Source organism: Rhinolophus sinicus, chromosome 8 (genome assembly GCF_057876585.1).
Source record: "Rhinolophus sinicus isolate RSI-liver-muscle chromosome 8, RSI-T2T, whole genome shotgun sequence".
NCBI classification, from domain to species: domain Eukaryota; kingdom Metazoa; phylum Chordata; class Mammalia; order Chiroptera; family Rhinolophidae; genus Rhinolophus; species Rhinolophus sinicus.
The window spans coordinates 65,051,459-65,073,672 of NC_142508.1; the positions used below are offsets into that span (position 1 = coordinate 65,051,459).

At 35.3% G+C, this 22,214-nt stretch overlaps 1 protein-coding gene across 2 annotated transcripts in view; it reads right to left on the minus strand.

Annotated features, from left to right (window-relative positions):
- The window catches only part of NFATC3 (nuclear factor of activated T cells 3), a 95,481-nt gene that overhangs the window by 34,097 nt on the left and 39,170 nt on the right, over positions 1 to 22,214 (minus strand). For both annotated transcript variants that reach the window (XM_019756378.3, XM_019756369.3), the window contains exons 4-6: positions 13,213 to 13,412; positions 8,183 to 8,355; positions 4,829 to 4,969 (exon numbers count right to left, since the gene is read on the minus strand). In XM_019756378.3, coding sequence (XP_019611937.1) covers positions 4,829 to 4,969; positions 8,183 to 8,355; positions 13,213 to 13,412 — 514 coding nt within the window. The remainder of the gene's footprint in view (positions 1 to 4,828; positions 4,970 to 8,182; positions 8,356 to 13,212; positions 13,413 to 22,214) is intronic.

A 22,214-nucleotide genomic window follows, 5' to 3' on the forward strand; every position in this document is an offset into this window, starting at 1 on the left:
ATTAACCCATACAAGTATCTTCACAGCTAGCATGATTTCTTCATCTGGTCTGTGAAGATATCAGGAGAGACTCAATCAAATGCTTTCCAGATTGGGACTATCATTTCCTGGTCATCCTTATGCACAAGAGACGATACAGACAAACCCTATGATGGCTACTTATAATTACAGCTCAGTTCAGCAATCATTTGCTGGGTCCTGACGTACCAGGCACTTTGGTTACTCAGATAATGGAGACAGGATACCCTGCCTTCACTCTGTGGATCAAAGGCAAACACAAACAGTTCATTACAAAGAAGTATGGTAGTTACACTAACTAATAAAATTGTACTCTGGAAGTACCAAGAGCACAGAGGTCAGGGTCCTTAACATAGTCTTGGGGTGGGGATGTAAGACAAGAAAAGCTTCTCAAGGAGCTCCGGAAGTTAAGGCTTAAATATAAGGGGGAACTCAGATGATGTTGGTGGGCAATGGGGGTAAGAGTAATCTAGGCAGAAGAGATAGCATGAGCAAAGGGAAGATGAGAAGAAACCACATGATATAAGGACCACACGCAGCCATGATGGTAGAGTGTAAAGTATGAGGCAGGGAGCAGTAAGAAATGAGGCTGGAAAGACAGGCAACAGATTGTGGCCTAAATGCCACATTAAACAGCTTAAAAAAAATGAAGGGATCACTGAAAGTGCTTTCAGAATGGGAATTACGTGATCAAAACTGCAATCTCATCTGAAGCCAATAAACTGCCACCAGGATTCAAAAGCTCTTAAAAGTGAAGCTCTAGGTTAATAAAATGAATTCTACAATGAAACTGCCTTATACACACATATTTATTATATTCAGACATAAATGAATTTTTACAGTGGAAAGGCATAGCTTTGAGGTACTATCTCTTCCTCATAATTCCTATTTTGCTTAAAATATGACCTCAACAGAAAGCGAATCCTTGACCACCTGATATAAATAGTTCACTATTCCATCACTATCACTTTACCTTCTCACTTCACAGCCCTTTTATCTGGAATTACCTTGTTCACTTATTTGTTTATATGTTTATTGTCTGCTCCCTTAGTAGAATGTAGGCTTCATCAAAGCAGGCAACCTGGAGGTTTTCCTCACCATCATAGCCCTAATACCTACACTCTGTCTTTCACATAGCAGTTGCTTCATATATATATGATGAATTAATAAACTGTGAAACAGAACTGATATTTCTTTAAGACAGGCAGTATTGGTCAGGGCGGAAGGGGTTGCAAGGAAGTGAGTTTAAGGAGAAGATAGGTGTTAACATGGTTTCCAGCCCGAGAAGAAGAAGGCCCTGACATTATTAATGAGGTTGGGGAACCCAGTGAGCGAAACTGTTTTGTGAAGTCTGACATGTTTTCATATTTTAAGTATCCATGGACATTAACTGGAGAAATATTAAGTGGGTACTTTGAAGCACAGGTTACAAGTCCAGGAGAAAGAACGTGGCTATGGATAGAGATTTGGTAGCTGATGAAATTTCCTAGAACGAAGGAATATAATGAAAAGAAAACTGAATAAAGAACCTTGGGAAACATCTATATTTAAGGGCCAGAAAAAGTGGGAATAGTTAAAGATGTGCTGAGAACCAGATAAGTACAATTACACAAAGCCAAGAAGTAAAAGTGTGCTAAGAAGGAGAGTAGACAGCTATCTAATTTACAGGTTACAATTTCAATATAGTAAACGACAGAAGATTAAAAGTAGCAGGTAAGGCAATGAAGGTAGATGACAGATTACTTTTTTGAGAGGTTGGATGATAAATGAAAGAGAAATGAAATGACAGTTATGAGGATGACAGAGTCAAGGGAAAGGGAATGTTTAGGATGAGAAGATTTGAACATATTTAAACTCCGAGAAAAAGGATTCAGTGGAAAAAGAGGTGCTGAAATTACAAGAGATAGACAATGGGGTGACGTATAGTCTCAAGCACTTAAGTAAAAAAGGATGAAAGGATGAAAAATGAATAAGTATTTAAATTTAAAAAAATAATATATTAAGCCCCAAAAAAGGTGAAAAGGAAAAATACAGAAATTAGAGAAACAGAAATCAAAGACACAACTGAAAGGATCAACAAAGCCAAGTACTCTGGAAATACTGATTAAAAAAACAGAGATTACACAAATAAATAACAGCCGGGATAATTTTTTACAAGGCATATAATTCCAGAAGCAGAAAGAGAGTATTACGAGCAAATTAATGTCAATAAATTTGAAAAAACTTAGGCAAAATACATAAAATACTGGTGTGAAATAATAGAAAAATATATATATTGCTCTCTGCCTCCAATTCCTGGCATAGAGCTCCTAAAACCTTTGTAATTTCCTAATAAGAGCACTAGGTGCATCTTTTGTTCTAATATTTGGTCTTTGACCCTGGTTCCTGACACAGGTCCTAAGTCCCTTGGAATTTCCTGGGTAACAGGAGTGTCTTTGTTCTAAGGAGGTGACTCTTGGTGGCCTCCTAGATGGAGGCTGGTCACTGGAAAAACCAAGCCATAATTAGAAGCCTGGAACTTTCAGGACCACGGCCATTCTCCAGAGAGGGGAGAGGGACTGGAAATGGAATAATCCATCATGCCTATACAATGAAGCCTCCATAAAAATTCCAACACTGTGGGGTTCAGGGAGCTTCTGTGTTGCTGAACACATGGAGGAGCTGGAAGAGTGGTGTGCTGGTAGAGGGCATAGAGCTCCTGGTCCTCCCCACATGCCTTGCTCTATGTATCTCTTCCATCTAAATGTTCATCTGTACTCTTTATGATAGCTTTTATTATATAATAAAGTGGTGAACATAAATAAGTTTCCCTGAGTTCTGAGAGCTGTTCTACCAAATGATCAAATCCAGGAAAGGGGGGTCTTGGGAACCAAGTCAGATAGAAGTTACGGGTAACCTGGGGACCTACTACTTAAGATTGGCATCTGAAGTGGGGGGTAGTCTTATGGGACTAAGTCCTTAACCTGTGGAGTCTGCACTAACTCCAGTTAGTTTCAGAACTGAATTGAATTGAAGTGAATTGAGGACACCCAGTTGGTGTTGAAGAATTGCTTGATGTATGGGAAACTCACACATCTGGTATCAGAAGTATTGTGAATGTGGTAGTATTACAAGAGTAAAGGAGAAACACAGGAGGAATATTTTTCTATTCACCTGGAAAATATAAACCACTAAAACTAATTCAAGAAGAAATAAACTTAAATGGTCCTATAACCACAAATAGACTTATGTCAGAAATTAATAGCTCCCCACAAAGACAGCTCCCAGCCCAGAAGGTTTCAGAGGTGAGCTCTGACATGTGTGTTCAAAGGAAGTTGAGACTACATGACATAAACACATTTGGAAAGTGGAATGGGGCACTTCCCCAGCTCATTTTGATATCCAGACTATATAAACAATCCTACAAGTTAATAAATAAAAACTGAATCGATGGGAAAAAAATGGGCAAAGACATGAACAGGTATTACATAAAAAAGAAATGTAAATGGCCCATGACAACCTCAATAGGTAACAGGGAAATTCAAACCCAAAATTCAAGATAACATTTTATACCTACTGACATTCTTGCCTAGCCCACCAGGTGCTAAGAACTAGAATGCTCATAGCAGCATTGTTAGCTATTATCGTTTGGCAGTGCCAAAAACAAAACATGGCCCAAATATCCAGTGAGAGACTGGATAATAAATTGTAGCACATTCATACAGTGAAATTACATACAGTGAAAGATCTTCAGTCACATGGATCAATCTTAAAACACTAATGTTGACCTCTGAAAATACCATTTTCAGAAAAATACATGCAATATTATATAATAAGTCCAAAAACAGGAAAATATATAAAATAAAACTATAAAGAAAAATAAAGGACTGATTCAGGAAAGGTATCCATTTGGGAAGGGGCACCAAGAAGCCTTCAAAGGTAAATATCCTATTTCTTAAACTGAGTAGCAGATATGAGTATTTGTTATATTATTCTTATAAGGATAGAATTTCATTTCACATTTTTTAAATGCTTAAAAAGATATGAGAGAGGGAATAATTGGCAGGGAAATGTTTTAAATATGCTCAAGAAGGGCTAAAATACTCTGATAGACATAGGCTTCTTCTACTTTTCTAAAAATTAAGAAGTAATTCGTATAATTATACATAAAATTCACCCTTTAAAAGTATACAATTCAGAGGTTTTTAGCATCTTCACAGAGCTCTACAACCATCACCACTATCTAATTCCAGAAACCCTATGCCATTAGTAGTCATTCCCCACTGACACCTTCCTCCAATCTCTTATAACCACTAATCCACTTTGTCTCTATAAATTGCTGATTCTGGATATTCTGTGCTGGATTCTTTCACTAAGCACAATGTTTTCAAGGTTCATCCATGTTGTAGCATAAATCAGTACTTTATTCTTTTTTTATAGATAAATAATATCCCATCATTGTATGGATAGACCACATTTTGTTTATCCATTTATCAGCTGATGAGCACCTGGGTCGTTTCCATTTTTTGACTATTAGGAGTAATGCTGCTGTAAGCACTTGTGTCCAAGTTTCTGTGTGACATATGTTTTCAATTCTCTTGGAGTAAAACTACTGGGGGATTCTTCTACTTTTGAGACATCCTTAATGAAAACTTAACATTTATATGAAAACTTAATAAATGTTTGGCTTACAATAAAATCTGCATAAATAATCACTGCACCTTTTAGAAAATCTATTTTGTGATTAATGTCAGTGAAACATCTGAATAATTCATTTCACCCTTTTGTGCCTTAGATTGAGGTCAATCAACTCAAATCTCATATTATTTACCTTGTCCTTTTTCAAGAAAAATGATTTTCGATTCTGGAAGAAAATTAGATCCAGTCACAACCATTTCATGACCTCCATTTACAGAACAACTGTTGATACTGTACTTCTCAATATGAGGAAGTTCTTGAGCAGAACGCTGGGCTGTTTTTGTTTTTGTTACAAGGTGAGAAGAGACAAAATATTAGTTTACAATTTTTCATACATAAATGACAAATTCAAGCTGGAAAATGAAAATACAGAGAAGCAAACTGGACTTTTACAATTTAAGACAATGGTAACAATATCCACAAAAATAACTCCACTATTTAGAAAACAAAATATTTCTTCAACTTATATGATTTCTAAATTATTTTCTTTGACTACAACTGTAAAGAAACCAATTAATAAAGCGAAATTAATTAATGCCTGCAACTTCATATTGACTCCAACACATTCACATCATCCAACTTTTCTCTTTTTAGCTTAAGTCTTTAATATATTTCTTCCCTACAACTGTGTTAAAATTGATAAATGTAATGTAATGATAAAAAGCAAATTAAATCCAAAGATATGTAATTATGTTGCATACAATTAAAAGAAGAAAAGTTTCTAAAGGACAAACACCAAGTTGACCTTTCATCAAGAAAATATTTACATTATCATTAAGACATCAGGATTCCATTTTGGACAATTTTCTAAATAAATAACTGAAGCATACATAAAGTACACATTTCAATAATGAATTTTTAAAAATAGATATAAATGTTTCTATATGCACTGCACTCTTCATTCCCAGGGTACATGAACAAGTTTTTCTTAATGCCTTAGAATTATTTAAATTAACGAATTTATTATAAACAGTGACCTTGATGCCACCTTTCTCTGATATTGACTGATTCCAAGTTGCTAAGTTTCTGGAGATCCTATTTCTCACTTTTCTTTCTTTTTTCCTAACTGCTTGACCTTCAAGCTATAGATTATACTTCTTTTGATTGTTTAGGTTCTCTAATGCCTAAAATAACTAGGTTTCTCTCTGGATTAAAACAAACAAAAAAAAGCGGATTATATTCTTCTTCACACTTAGAAAACAGGTCTACTTTTAGTCCTACTACTTGGAAGGAAAAATTGGTGGTTTTGAAGTCAACTGTGTTTTGTTTGGCTAGAATAATATTTTAAAGAAATGTAAACTTGCCTTTAGGAAGCATACACTCCCAGTTCACTAGGACTCTTGTCTCTCCCAACTATTTAATGCGAAGCCACAAAAGGTATGTGAATTGGGATCCCTGCCCCTCAAAGAGAATGTTAAAATAGATTCTTTCATCGGGGATGGCCCATGATTTAGTATCAACTACCACTTGGGAAGTACTGAGCACCAATCTAGATCTCAGAAAATATACTTATATCCTTAATTAAGTCCCAAATAGCTCCCAGAGAAGAAGCCAGGAAACAAGTACTGACTGGCCTAGGGAGTAGACTAATTCAAATTTTCGACATTTATGGTGGAAATTAGCCATCAGAGGTACAAGATAACAGCAAAAATGTGTTCAACAAATGGTATTAGTCATAATAAAAAATTATGTATAAATTAAAAAACAGTATTTTTGATGAATATTTAACAATATGAGAAAATGCCCATTTTAAGCAAAAATACCAAAAAAAAGATATAAAACTGTATCAGGTAAGCCCAACTAGAAAATATTGTATATATGTGTAGACAGAAAAAAAAAAAAAAGAAAATCCAAAAAATGGTTAACAATGACTATCTTGGGGAAATGACATTACAAAAGATTTTGATACTACTCTTTTACTATTCTGCATTTTTTATATTCTCTACAACAATCACATATTAATTTAATAAACTAAAAGAAAAAATAGGAAGTCACTTCAGAGGAACTTCATCTCAAAAACTCAAACTACTCTACGAACTTAAATTATTTAAATTACTTTGCTAAATAAGATATATATGTGTGTGTGTGTGTGTGTGTGTGTGTGTGTATATATATATATATATATATATATATATATATATATATATATATATATATATATGCTTATAGAGGCATAGAATACTCTGGCAGAATAATAAAGACACTGGCAATGACAGCTGCTTTTAAGAAAGAGAACTAGTTAACTTGGAAATTTGCTTTCACTCTATATTTTTATTCTTTTTGAACTCTGTACCATGTACCTGTGTTATCTATTAAAAATTAACACAAAAATTACTTCTACATGAATTCTACTACTCAGTGATTACCACAGTCTATTGGAAAATTATAAAGTATTACTCCAATTCAGCGAACAGCAAAAGGAGGCACAGAAAGGTAATTAAGTAGGTGTGATTCCAAATTAAGAATGCAGGTAGTTAACAGAAATAAAATGGTGTAATATAACCGAAAGAGTACTATGAAAACCTGTGCTCTAGGCACAGCTCTGTCACCTACAAGCAAATAACCTTAGATGAGTATTTGAGATACTTGTGCCTGAGTTTCCTCCTATACAAAATTAAGACATGGAATTAAAAGACTTCTAAGTCTATGCGCTAAAGATCCAAATAGCAGTCTCAATATTTCAGTCCTACCAGCTAACCTGCTACCACAGTTCTTCAGGGCTTGAGTAAATATCAGGGTCTAAGGCCTTTTTTCATTCCTCGCCTTTGTAAATCAGGGGGAAAAACATTTTTTTCTCAATCTGATGATGCACTTAAATTTATGGTCAAAAAACAAAACACAGGGGCCAGATGGCTCAGTTGGTTAGAGCGCGAGCTCTCAACAAGGTTGCTGGTTCAATTCCCACATAGGATGGTGGACTGCGCCTCCTGCAACTAAAGATTGAAAACAGCGACTGGACTTGGAGCTACACTGTACCCTCCACAACTATATTGAAGGACAACAACTTGGAGCTGATGGGCCCTGGAGAAACATACTGTTCCCCAATATAATTTTTTTTAAAAATCCTGTAAGTCCTTATTTAGCTAAGGTATCAGCTTATAGAGACAGGCATCTTCCAACATGAAGGCTGATCTTTTAAACAGAGGTGAACACGTGACAGTATAAGAATGATAGCTTCATGATTTGATCCTCAAGTGTCAAGCCCACCTTCCTCATTTACATACAAGAAAACTGTGGTCAAGAGAATTTTTGTCTAGTCACACAGCTACCTACAGTCAAAATATAATGGGAAACTATTTTCTAACTTTAAAATCAGCATTCCTCCTCCCTCCTAACCATGTAGCTTTATTTCCATATAGGAAAATCACACCAGCTAGCCACTCTTGTGCCTCAGTTTATACTTTTCATCCAAACATTACATGATAAGCAAAACAGAAAATGACCTATCATAAACATAATTTTAAAACATCATCACAAACTCACTTACAGCACTCAACAGGGATAGAAGCTGTCTGCAGAGAAAGGACTTTTCCATTGGGCTGTGGGATGTGTACACGAAACACAAGTCGTACTCTAGTATTCTTTCTGCCAATATCAGTTTCTCCTTTTCGAAGTTCTATGTCTGAATTGCGGAGTTTCAAAATACCTGCACAGTCAATACTAGGGAGAAAAATGTAAAAATGTTATTTGCTTACTGATAATTAATGGTTCTAAACAACTCAGCTAAATAGCCATTGTTAATTTGGAACAGAAAAACTATCACTATGTAAAATCAGGTCAAAAAAGAAAGATACGCATGATTGATTATTATTTTCTGCTATTTCAATTTTGGGATTAAAAATGTTTTTGTACGACAAAAGTGTAATAGTAAGTATGGTAGATTGTCTGCAAAGATGGCTGTGATTAATTCCTTCCCATTCCTGTACTTGAATGCCTTCTTCCATTAAGAGGTAGAGCTCCTATGTCCCCTCTCCTTGAGAGCTGGCCTTATTGAATGTAGCCAAGTGATGCTGTATAAGTTATGAGTCTAACACTTCAATAGCCTCATAACTTCCTCTTGGAGCCCTGGGCCACCATGAAGAAGTACAGTTAGCACGCTGGAGAGAAAGGCCCAGACAGTCTTTAACTACTTCTGCCACCCCAGCCATCTTGGATGTTTCAAATCCAGCTGAGCTCCCAGCTGAATTCAGGTGCATGAATGATCCTAGCCGATACCACATGAATAGACTGGCTGAGTCCAGCCAACCCAAACAATCATGGGGGGGGAAAAAACAGTTACTACTTAAAGCCACTAAATTTGGGGGGGGTGTTTGCTTTACAGAACTAGGTAAGTGAAACATAAAGTAAAAAGACTGTTTAATTCTATACATGTTACTAGCCAGAAGAGATTCATTTGTAGGACTACAAATAAGACATTAATAGCATATGTAGATTTTTATAATAATATGCTTATTAATAAAAAAAATCCATCAGGCCAAGATTCTTGCATTTCTAACTATATTACATATTTCTAAAGTTTCTAAACTGTAAGTTTCTATAGTCTCTAAACTGTATTATATATTTCTAAAGAATGCACCTATAAGATTCAAGTTTTGGCATTTAAGGTCTCACATTTCACTATTTTCAAAATTTATTTTGCAGTATGGTTGTTTAACATATAATCATGATAGGGAACAACAGTATCTACAATAATCTTTGGGTAATTAATGATCAAACACTCTAGTTAATTTAAAGTTTACTCTCTCTCAGGGCATTCCTTGTTACCCATCCTTTTACTTTATCTACCAGTAGTTCCAATTCTAATGTTCACAGCCCAAAGGCTATAGAAGTTGTTTTGAAGGACAATATAGTATATTACAGAACTACGTTGTCAAGATAAGAAACCAGTAAAGCACAAGAAAAAATCCCAAAAGGATAAATATTTTCATCTTCAGAAACACACAAGAGAAGAAGTTTCTAAAAAAGAAATACTTATGAAAATAAATATTTAATATCAAACAACTGCACTTTAGCTGAAAGCAGTATTGATCAAATTGTATCGAGTAGTCATTATTCACGTTAACATGCCAACATGAGTCTTTAGGTTGGAAAACACCAGCGAGTATACATTTTATTGAGTTTTAAGGAAAGGTATTTTAGCAGACAGCTAAGTTTCTTATAGAAGATTTGGAATAAGAGTATCAGAATTGACTATCTTTAAACTCTGGCTAAGAAATGCAAAACAAGAAAAGAAAACAAAAAAACCCCAACAAAACACTACATATTTAGGAATGAAAATTACTATTAAATCTGCTTACAATTAAAATTGTAGTTTAGATCAGAATGTAACACTGCCACATCCATATTTACCTAGGTTTAAAACAGGAAGGAGTTGAGTATGGTAAGACAATGAATACTGGTGTCCTATATTTAAAGTATCTTGTAGTGTGGCTCTATGGCTTTTGAGTTAGTACACTGATTTTAAATAAAGAGTTTTATTTAGGATTGAAGATAGATTAGGATTGAAATGGCCAAGCCTGTGGGATAGTAGGCAAAACAAGAGGAATATCTACCAATCTTTCCCCTCCTTATTGCTTTCAGGAACCAGTAGAGCAATTTAATATACACCTACAACTCACTTATGCACAATTATTTTGAACAATGAATGGTCTTATCTATCATTCACAAATTTTTATCTACCACTATCTGAAACTATATTACACTCAATCACTGTAGCTTATCCTAGTAATTAGTTCCTGGGTAAAACAAGCTCATTCAGCATTAGCTGCCCGGTTATCTAAGGTACATAGAATAAGTTTCTTAGGTTTAGGTAACTTCCTAGTTGCTCCTTACTCAACCCTTTCCTGTACAATGTTGCCACAAGCCTGGGTTTCTATACAATTCCTGTTTCTCAATCTAACAGTCCAGAATAGATAAAATGGTCAGAGAAGTTTCTGGTATGTCTTTTGCAGAGTGGCGTGAAGGGGCTAGCTGTTTATTACTAGTAACAGTTGTATTTCTATGAGCTTTGTCCTTCTGGTATGATCCAGGCAGGCAGTATATGTCAGGTCTGGTTGGGGAAGGGACATGAACCATGACTACCACCTCTGTTCTATGTGCTAGTAGGTAAGAAACGGAGGAGGTAATATATGTTCAAATACTACTGTTCTCAATTTTTCCACACTACTCAGTGTGTGAGGCTTTTCCAATTTCTTGATCATCTGTCTTAAAAACTCATGTACTCTATTTTCTTTAATTTATTAATGTATACATTATTTTTAGAAAGGATGAGTCATTCTATAACATAAATACAAATAAGGTCAAGGAAAAAGAAATAGAAAAAAATTTTAAATAGAAGGAATATAAAATAAATATATTTTAAATCTACGATTATACAAATTACTATAATTACTAAAACTGACTTAATCATGAACTTTCTAGAAACCAAAGCAAAAAATAAATGTGATAAAGTTTTTATAGGTTTCTCCTTCTCTGGTAAAGCAAAATCTACCATGTCCTCAGGAAATACCAACTTTTTCCATTTAATTTGAAAGGATTCTGCGCACGTGTATAATAATGACCAACCTACGAAACAGTGTTTTTTCAAATTATGAAGAGGTATTCACTCATATGGCTATTTCTTATACTGTCTTTCAAACAAAGTTAAGAAGCATAATAAGCTTCTTGTGATTTTCTATTTAACTTGATTCAAATATAGTGTTTTGAACATCCAGAGGAATAAATGGAAACATGGCCTGCAAGGTATCTCCTAGGAATCAATTTTATGAGTTCTTACAAGATGGTCCAAAACTGAGTTTTAAATTCCCCTCTGCAGCTAATTGTATATTTATATGCTTTTGATGCTAGATGAAAAAGTAAGATCCTAGAGTAAAAGGGAATAAGCTGACTTGCATACTCATTCAGAGGTTGGCTACCTCACCTTATTTGAAAATGGGTCAATTAGGATGCCTGGAGACAGACTCAACGTTGTCCTTAAGAGTTTTGCTCAAGTGCCTAAATAAACATTGGCTGAGACTCCAAAGTTATTTCTAAATCGTAAAACACAGGAATTTTAAGAGTTGAGATTATAAAAATTCTGTCATAGTCCTTGTGTAATGACTTATTGGGTTGGGTTCTCCAGTGCCGTCCATTTGAACAAAACAGGCAAAAATAAGATTTTATTGAAATTTACATTAACTGGTCTTTTCTGGCAATAACTACATAACTGGATAAGTTATTTCCTGAGATAATCCTCTTTTTAATAATAGAATTGTATCATAAATTGTCCTCAGGGATATATTCAGCTTACCTAAAAAGTTACATACATACAAATTTAGGGAAGGTGCAGCTCTCAGTGGTCCATGTGGGGATCGAACTGGCAACCTTGGTGTTATTAGCACCACTCCAATCAACTGAGCTAACCAGTCACCCCTTAAATATAAATTTAAAAGAAGAGAGCTAGAGACTGACATCTGACTGTTTCTGCAATAGCCTGAGATAGATGTTACTGCCATTTTAAGAAAGGTCTACATTGTAGTTTGAAGTAACTGCAGTAACAAACTTCACTATAAATTTCACATACCTGGTTGTGGCAGATTAATAGCTGCCTACTAAATATCCTTTCTTCCCTTTTTCCTTACTAACAGGGCCCCATACTATTAGAGGTAGCAATGTATTCAGATAAAAAAAAAAAAATTTACCCGGTCTTCCTTACATACAAGAATGATGAATGAGATGTGTTTGGGTAGGTTTCTGGGACAAGCTCTTTAAAGAGGCCTGACTCAGATGGAAGTTCTCTTTTAACTTTCATCCCGTTGCTTCTTCCTTATTCCTTCTGGGATTATGATTGCGATAGCTAGAGCTCCAGAAGCCATTTTAAATTATGAGGCAATCTTGACGATGGAAACCACTTACTAAAAATTGCAGGGAAGGAAAAACAGAAGGAGCTTGGGAACCCAATGATTATGGAGTCACTGTGCCAGCCCTAAAATGACTATATACAGATATATATAGAAAATATATTTCTATATTTCTATTGTGGAATACAAAACTAAACCTCTGTTTAAGCCACTATATTTTAGGTTTCTATAAAAGACAACTATATATAACCCTAACTAATACACTTGAACAAAACTCTATTGCATTCTCAGTCAGAAGTTGGCCACCTCATTTATTTGGAAATCAGTCAAAGTTTTCCTTAAAGAAACATAACAATCGTAATTGTACTGCAATTGTTTATTTATTGTCTACCCTATTAAGACTGTGAGCTACTTGAAAAAGGTCCATATATTTTTATCTCTATCGCCTAGCACACTGCTTGGCTGGTACTACATGGTTCATAAACTTTTGCGGAATTGAATTTTCTTTCTGAAAATATGCTACCAACCTTAGCAAATGAACTGTGATTAGTTATATAATGTTATTCAGTTAATTTAGAACAACAAACATTTTTGTACTATAAAAATAAATGTATGTTTTTTCCAAAAGTTGTTTTAAGAAAAGAAAGAACTATCCATTTTGGGGTATGTTTCAAGATACCTGGCTGACATATTGTTTTCAGGAAGAAGTGGTATTTCCAGAACCTTTGTGCTGGCAATTATTATCTCTTGGCTTGCAGTAGCAACTGTCTTCCCAGTGATTCGATGCACCTGGTAAAATGCATGAGGTCGTAAATATCGATCGTCTGCTGTTCCAATAAACATCTGTAGATTTATTGGCTTTTCACTATAGCCCAGGAGCTAATTAGGAAGAATAAACACAGAAAAATACAATTCATTATCCACGTATTTTACAATAAGTTTATAACAGTGTCTTTATATCTGTGTCATAAATTATTGATATATAAAATGGTATTTCAAAAAAGATAATTTAAACACGTAGTAAGTGAATAACAGCCTTTCAAATTTCGGAAGTAATTTAAAAATTATAAAATGCTGGAATATATTACAAAAGATGAAGGTTTTTTGTGTTGCTTTTTTCTTTTTTCCACAGAACTTTTTCTTCTTTTTTTTTTTTTTTAAGGAGGGCGCAGCTCACTGAGGCCCATGCAGGGATCGAACCGGCAACCATGGTGCTACCAGCACCATGCTCTAACCAACTGAACTAACCAGCCACCCCGCTTTTTTATTTTTTGATTAATATTTAGATCAACAAAAAATTTGCAAAGTTTTCTCAGAGTGCTGCGGAGAATACAAAAGAAATGCTGATTCTGTACGCCAGGCAACACTGACCATCCAGACCGGACCTAAATACTTGAGTGTGTGGGATGGTCCTCTAACAGGCTATTAAAATCATAGACCCTTTGTTTTACTAGAAAGAGTCTTAAAAAGACTATTCCATATGTTACCAACTTAGAATTTCAACTGACTTAACAAGTTCAGCTCCTTGACTTTCTTTAGTAACCTTCACTTTTGCTGAGGTTAAGACGGCTATACAGGATTGATAATCAGGATGACCAGGTACTTCCTAGAGGTAAAAATACACACCACAAAAAAGGAGGAAATTAAAGAAAAATAGAGCCTGAAGAAGTATACAAATAGAACTTCGGGAGATTCCTATGTCCAACGTGATAGCTGATGAGTAACACCCATTTGACCCATCATCATGAAGATAACTATAAACTGGAACAAATATAAAGAATGACCTGAAAGCATGGAGAGCAACAAAAGCAAGCAGATACTGGAAGCAAACAGATACATGTAAAAAGAGAGTAACAAAAGGTGTGTTTCCTGTTTTTAAGGCTTTTAATGAGGGAAAGCCACAGTCCATGACTTAAGAGTGGCTGAAAGTCCCATAGAAAATCTATAACCTGAAGGGCTTGAAGAACTAAGGACAAAGTCCGGGACAACCACAGCTCCTAGAAAGTAACAGAAACCGTAGGAAGAAGACAGCCAAAGATGAGGAGTTCCAAATTATACATATAAACTCTGCCCAATTCTTTGGCTGACCTGTACACCATTTATGAACAAGGCAGATTCCAAGCAGCCTAAGGCTAAAATAACTGAAATGAGATTATGAGCTGCCACCAACCGGAAGACAGGTTTTTCTGTTTGTTTGTTTGTTTTTTAAGGAGGGCGCAGCTCACAGTGGCCCATGCAGGGATCGAACCGGCAACCTTGTTGTTATCAGCACCACACTCTAACCAACTGAGTTAACTGGCCACCTCCCGCAGGAAGACAGGTTTTGAAGGTTGACTTCAACCAAGTGCTTGCCTAAACAAAAAAAATTCAACATTCTTTGGGAGTACATATGGGTGTGTGTGTATATTTGTTTTGATATAGTTGGATTGTAGTTCTTTATATATTCTGAATATTAATCCCTTGCTGATATATGATTTGCAAATATTATCTCCCATTCTGTAGGCTGTCTTTTCACTTTCTAGGTAGTGTCCTTTGATACACAAAAGTTTTTAATTTTGATGAAGTCCAATTTATATATATTTTCTTTTGTTTCCTGTGCTTTTGGTGTCATAGTTTAAAAAACTGCCAAATTCAATGTCAAAAAGATTTTCCTCAATGTTTTCTTCTAAGAGTTTTATTGTTTTAGGTCTTGCATTTATGTCTTTGATCCATTTTGAGTTAATTTTTATATATGATGGAAGGTAAAGGTCCAACGTTATTTTGCATGTGGATATCCAATTTTTCCAGCACCATTTGTTGAAAAGACTGTCCGTTTCCTCACTAAATGGTCTTGGCTCCTTGTCGAAAGTGAATTGGCCATAAATGTGAGGGCTTATTTGCTGACTTTCTATTTTATTCCACTGGTCTGTCTTTATGCCAGTACCATACAGTTTTAAATATTGCAGCTTTGTAATAAGTTACAAGTCAGAACAAATGAGTCCTCCAACTTTATTTTTTCTTTCTCAGGATTATTTCAGCTATGCCACATCCCCATATGAACTTGAGGATATGTTTTTGAATTCTGCAAAAAAGGATGCCAGAAATTTGGTAGTACTGCATTGAATCTGCAAATTGCTTTGGAGATTATTGATATTTTAACAATGTTAAATTTTCATAACCATGAACATGGGATGTCTTTCTATTTTTATGTATATTTAGATCATATATGTTTATTTTATTTATTTCCATTTATTTTTATTTCTTTTAGCAATATTTTATAATTTTCAGCATACAACTCTTAAACCTCCTTGGTTGAATTTATTTCTAAGTATTTAACTTTAGATGCTACTGCAAATGAAACTGCTTTCTTAATTTCCTCTTCGGGTTGTTCATCACCGAAATATATAAATACAACTGATAAGTATATGTTGATCTTCAAAATCCTGAAACTTTGCTGAACTCGTTTATTAGCTCTAGTAGCTTTCTTGTGGATTATTTGGAATTTTCTTTGTATAAAAACATGTCATCTGTGAATAGAAAGTTTACCTCTTCCTTTCCAATCTGGATGTCTTATTTTTTTTAATTACCTGATAGCTCTGGCTAGAACTCCCAGTACAAATGTTGAATAGTTGTGGCACAAGTGGTCCTGATCTTAGGGAGAAAGCTTTCAGTCTTTAACCATTAAGTATGATGTTAGCTGTGGACTTTTCATAAATAACTTTGCTCATGTTAAGAAATTTCCCTTTATCCTAGTTTGCTGAATTTTTTTTTAAATGAAAGACTATTAAATTTTGTCAAAAGCCTTTTCTGTGTCAATTGAGATGATTATGCAGTTTCTATTCCTTCATTCTACCATGTTGTATAATCCTTTTTTTTTCTATTGGGGAATACTGGGGAACAGTATGATTTTCCAGGACCCATCAGCTCCAAGTCAAGTCACTGTTTTCAATCTAGTTGCGGAGGGCGCAGCTCCCTGGCCCATGTGGGAATCGAATCGGTGACGTTGGTGTTATGTCCACTGCGCTCTAACCAAATGAGCCAACTGGCTGCCCCGTATATTCCTTTTAATATGCTATTGGATTTGGTTTGGTTTCCTAGTTTTTGTTGAGAATTTTTCTGTTTATATTCATTAGGGATATTGTTCTGTAGTTTTCTCTTTTTGTATTTTTGTCCTCATTATCCTTTTGACTTAAAAAAAAATTTCCATGTCTCTACTAAAATTCCTCCATATGCATTCCACCTTTTCTGCTAGATAATTTAGCACTTTCATCATGGTTATAGTAAAGTCTCTTTCTCATAGCTCCAACATAGATGTAGAGTTAGATCTAGGCCATCTCTGGGTCTGCTTCTGTTGATTGTTTTCTCTTTATTGTGTGTACTGTTTAACATATACAAGACATTTTGTATAGAAGAACTCTAAAGACTGGGGTAGAAAATATTTACTTCCAAGAAGAGGCATGCTAGTGGTATTTCTTTTGTAAGGTCACAGACTAAATCAACTGCTGGGATTTATTGCAGCTTTAGTCTGATTCCTCTGCTTGGAGATCGTGACTTCCTTGCACTTGGTGGAGGTCTTAGAAGCTCAGAGAGATCTCTCTCAGCAATCTCCACTCCAACTTTTGGCCCCAAGTGCGTCTGAGAGAAAGATTAGCTCTGTGGCTGCTTTAATCCACTAAACCAGCAAGGAAACAACACGATAATGTAGGTTGCATAAAGTCCATTTTTCAGTAAGCATAGTGGAGGACATATCTAGCTCTTCAAGGCAGTACTGGTGGAGTTTCTGACGCCCAGCCCCAAGTACTCTCAGTACAAGCTGTGGTCATGAGTCCCAGTGTCAGTGATGTTTTCACTACAGCAGTACTGGGTATGGTGGCTGGACACTGTTCCAGGCCATCTAGTTTCCAAGCCTGAGATTTTATGAGCTACCCAATAACCTTTAAAATTTTTTCTGTTTTTGTACTATGGTTTATAAAGTATCCTGACATGTGATATCAAATATAGAGGGCTTAGTGCAATGTCTGGCATGTAGTTAGTGATAAACAGATGCTATCTATTAGTCTGCATTCACGATTCTAAGTATGGTATCTTGTCAGAGTCTCAAGTGTGTAGAAGGAATTTTATTCTATTATGTGGTCCCTCAGGTGAATGCTTTAGTCCCCACCCAATCCCCACCACCACTCCCCGCTGGCCCATCCCTAGCTTTACAGTGGAGTTTGTAACCAAGCAACATCATACTTTATTGATTATCTTCCTTTACCCAGGAAAAGACATGAAGACTTTTGCCTATTATCAAATAATATAATTTACCCAGGATGGGTTTCAGTCCTATAACATTTATAGAGAAGCAATTAATGCCTGGGCCATTGCAATAGCCTTATAACTGCTCTCCCTGTTTTCACTCTTGCTCCCTTATAGCCTATTCTCTGTCCAAGAGCCAAAACAAACTCATAACATTAAGCAGAAAATTTCAATCCCCTGCTCAAAACTCCCTAATGGCTTCCTTCCACACTCAGAACTAAATTCAAATGTCCTATGATGATTTACAAGGCCTTGTGATCTAGGCCCAGGCTAACTTGTTACCTTACCCTCCTTCTCCCGACTATCCCTTCTACATTCTGCTCTGGCCATCCTGGCCTTACTGCATGAACAACCCAAGCTCATTCCTAACCTAAGGGCCTTCACATTCAATATTTTATTCCTCGAGAATATTCTTCCCTCTGATCTTCACATTACCTCACTCCTTCAGCTCTACACTCAAAGGTCAACTCCTCAGAGAAGACTACCCTATTTAAAATACCACATTTCTGTCCCCTTATCCTATTTTACTATTTTTTACAGTACTGATCGCTAACAAAAGTATGTTGCAGATCATCTGTTTTTCTCAGTACCATGTAAGTTCTAAAAAGGCAGAAACTCTGTCTTGGTCACTAATCTATCCCCTTTATTTTTTATTCAGGATTGATTATGGAAAGATCTATTCTGAATGTCATTGCTTCAGCCAGTATTATATAGGTGACACTAAAGTGATATGTAGTAACTTTAAGAAGTTACTGAAGACCCTGAAAGGCAGAAATTTATTATTAATAATATATGTTGTAGGGAAGCACATGATAAAAAGCAATCAAGGCTCTAAGAAGGAGAGAAAAGAATCACAGAAATCAGCTAAGAGGCTGAAGCACTAAAATCATGTGTATTGAAAGTTTAAACGAGGGTGGAAGTGAGAACATAAATAGAAAATAGGAATGAAGACGGATGAATGCAATAAATCTTTTCTATAAGACCCTAAAGAGATCTTTGTAACTGACTACATATAGAAGAGAAAACAAGTTAGAAGTTCTGAGCTTCAATACCCAGGAGAATGGTGGTATCATTAGCAAATAAAGAAAGTGAAGAAGTCACTGACTTAGAATAGGTTTGGTGGGAGAGAAAGAAATGTTTTCAATGTTAGTGGTGCTGTATTTAAGGTAAGAGAAAGTCATTTAAGTGGAAATGTGAGGCTATATAACACGTACATTCTTTTAGCCCCGCCATAGCATTATTGCACAATAAATACAATGCTTTGCTATCTAATAAAATAATATACAGTCCACTGTGCCTTGAAAGAATGACATTTGAAATCCACTTTCCTCTTCTTGTTTTGACATGATGATTATGTGCTATACAAGTTTCAGTACAGCAATACTCATGGCACTTGAAACTCTACTAAATTTTAACTGCCTCACTGTCATCTGTAGTGCCCTGAGCAGCAGTGTGAAGTGATGAGAGTGCCATATACGTTCTCTATCTTAACTACTCTGCCAGCATTACACAAAAACAGCCAAGTCCAATATACAAATGAATAAGCATGGCAACATGATGAGTGAGGTGCACTATAGGCATTTAATGAAAAGGGGCCAGAGATTTCCATTCCTATCAAGGCCTGGGGTAATCAGAGTTCTTCAGGTTCAGAACTAGCCTATGCTGCACAGAACTTTAGAATGTCCCATCTTATATTCATGTATCTAGAGAAGTTTATGAACTTAGAACCCAACTCCTTAGTATATATAAATACCCCCCAAAGTGCAGTTTTAACTCATATGAATTTTTCATAAATGCAACTACCATGTAAATTAAGGAGAACTTTAGCAAGGTTTCATCATTTCAAAAACTCATGTCTTGGCCCAGTAATGCCATTCAGTCACAGAATTTAGGTTGTTGATCAATAGACTTGCTTTGTACCTGCAGCACTTGCAGTGACACTGCAGTTACAAGTATCTAACTACTTTACTTGTCAACTGCGTCTTCCACAGTGATTACCAAACTTTCCATTTTGAAACATAACTATTTTGTTATAATTTAGCTTTCTAAATTTATTTTCTCTTAATATTACAGCATTATATTGATATCCTCAAAATTATACGCATATGGTAGTTACATTATATATGTATTTCCATTTCAGGTTAATCAAGTAGTATTGCAAAAACTAGTTTGGAAAAAAAAAAGGAAAGCAGGGTTGGGTCTAACAGAGTTGAGATGACTAGTCTAGAAGATCTCCAAGTTAAAGAGGCACATAGGTATTTCCTCTTGGCCCACTTTGCCTAAAAGCAAACCGTCTAGTCCCCTATCTATAGGGAGCATAAACCTACTGCAAGCATTCTGGGAGTTAAGAAAGGAGGATCAGAGGTCTTCTTATTCAGTACAGACTTTCATTATGACTCCACTTCCACCCCCACCCCAATTTCTGTACAGATCCTCAAGCCCTGCCTTCAGTTATTTATTCTAAGAACCTAGAACCTCTATTCCATTCCCTCTAAAGAGTAAATCTCCACTCTTCTCCCAGGGTAAGACAATGGTAATCACCTGGCTATACCATATAAAAGAGAAAAATCTGGGAAGTCTGCTTCTTTTGTAGACTTTCAACCAATCCTTCTGTTTTCAACCCCACCTCATATTCCACTTTCAGAGACACCAGTGCCTCAAATCCCTAGGCCTTTCTCGGGTTCCTTGGTGTAAAATGATTTGTGCTCCTTATTGGTTCTTTCTTTCCACCCAATAAGCCTAAGATGCAGCTGTCTAATGTCTAATGAAGATAAACACATGTGTCTAATCTACTATATTTAACTGGAAGTTAAATTCAGTAGTGTTTCAAGTGCCATGAGTATTACCAGTACTACCGTATTTACTACATAAATATTTACGCAGTCAAGAAATCTATCAATATTTTCAGTTGTGATTTCTTTTTACATGTTTTGGCATACACAAGTTAATAAATTCTAAAACTTTAATTAAATGGAAAATATTCCATAAATAAAATGCCAACATGATTACAATAAAAAAATAAAGCATAAATAAATAACTAAAGAAAAAATGGCAAGAGTATGGGCATTATGTGTGCATATGCATACAAATTAAGTTCAGCCATTTTCCTCTTTTGGTTTGTATGGAGCTACATAGGGTAAGTGATAAAGTAAAATGATATTCATCCATATTTGCACACAGGTGGAAAAATGAAGGTAGAGCGTGGTGATATACTTTGCTTTAACTAAATTAGTTTGTTTAATCCAAAAACTCCTGTGGAATACATGTCACTTTTTCCAGTTTACAGATGAATTATCTGAATCTAAGAAAGATTAGCGAACTATCTCAAACTCATAGCTAATAAGTGATTAGTCACTCCTTTTGGCTATACCTTTTGCTCTTTTGTGTATAATCCTAAATAGAACAAATTATTCTATGAAAGCAACTGTTCATCTAGTGGAGAAAGAAATACCAATAATTTTACCACTCGCCTCTAAGTACTGTGAAGAGGACAGTGTCCATTTTGCAATCTCCAGAGCCTAGTATAGTACCTAGTATGTTACAGACTTTCAATCATTTTGAACTAATGCATTTTAGAACAAGAGGGTACAATTTGATGGAGCAAAATAATTAACGAGGTTAGCCAATAGATTTAAATAAGACTTACAGCCGCTGAAGTAGCTGTTCAAAATAAAGTAGTTAAATCTAAAATAGAAAATACAAATAAACAATTTTATTGCTATCTATTAAGTTACCTAAATATCATATAACATACCAGTAAGTACTATATACCAAAGTATCCTAGTCACTAGATGACTCACATTAATACCAGCTTGGCAAAGATATAAGCCACCTGTCCTTTATACTTCGATAGTAAAATGAACCAGTAATGGGGGAAGGTAATCACGCATATAAGATTTCAAAAGGAATATATTTCATAATACATATTTCGGCCAACTTCTGCTCCAAGCGGATATACTATAGCATAGAAAAACAGGGTTTCTCCTTTGCATCTTGGGGATTTTTAAAGGAACATCAAATTAATTAATTAGACTATCACCCCATTCCATTTCCAGAGGAGCATTATGTCGCAGGCAATAAACAAATTATTGCTACTGTTAACACTATATAAAAACATTCATCTAGTATCAGCATACTTCTCTTCTGGCCACCTTCTGCTTTGTAGAAGAAAGTAAGCCAAGTTGTTTGTTATGTTTCTGTATCGTTTCCATAGCAAAGGTCTGTGCCTGCTTAATTTAACTAAAGCTGGAGGGTTAAAGCCTGAAGGTCACTATAGGACAGAATAGAGCAGCTTCAATAAGAGCAGTTCTGCTAAATTACTTGGGAATAGGGGATCTGAATAAATCAGAAACATGACAGCACATTATAGACATATTAAAAATACGAAATTAAATTTCCACAATA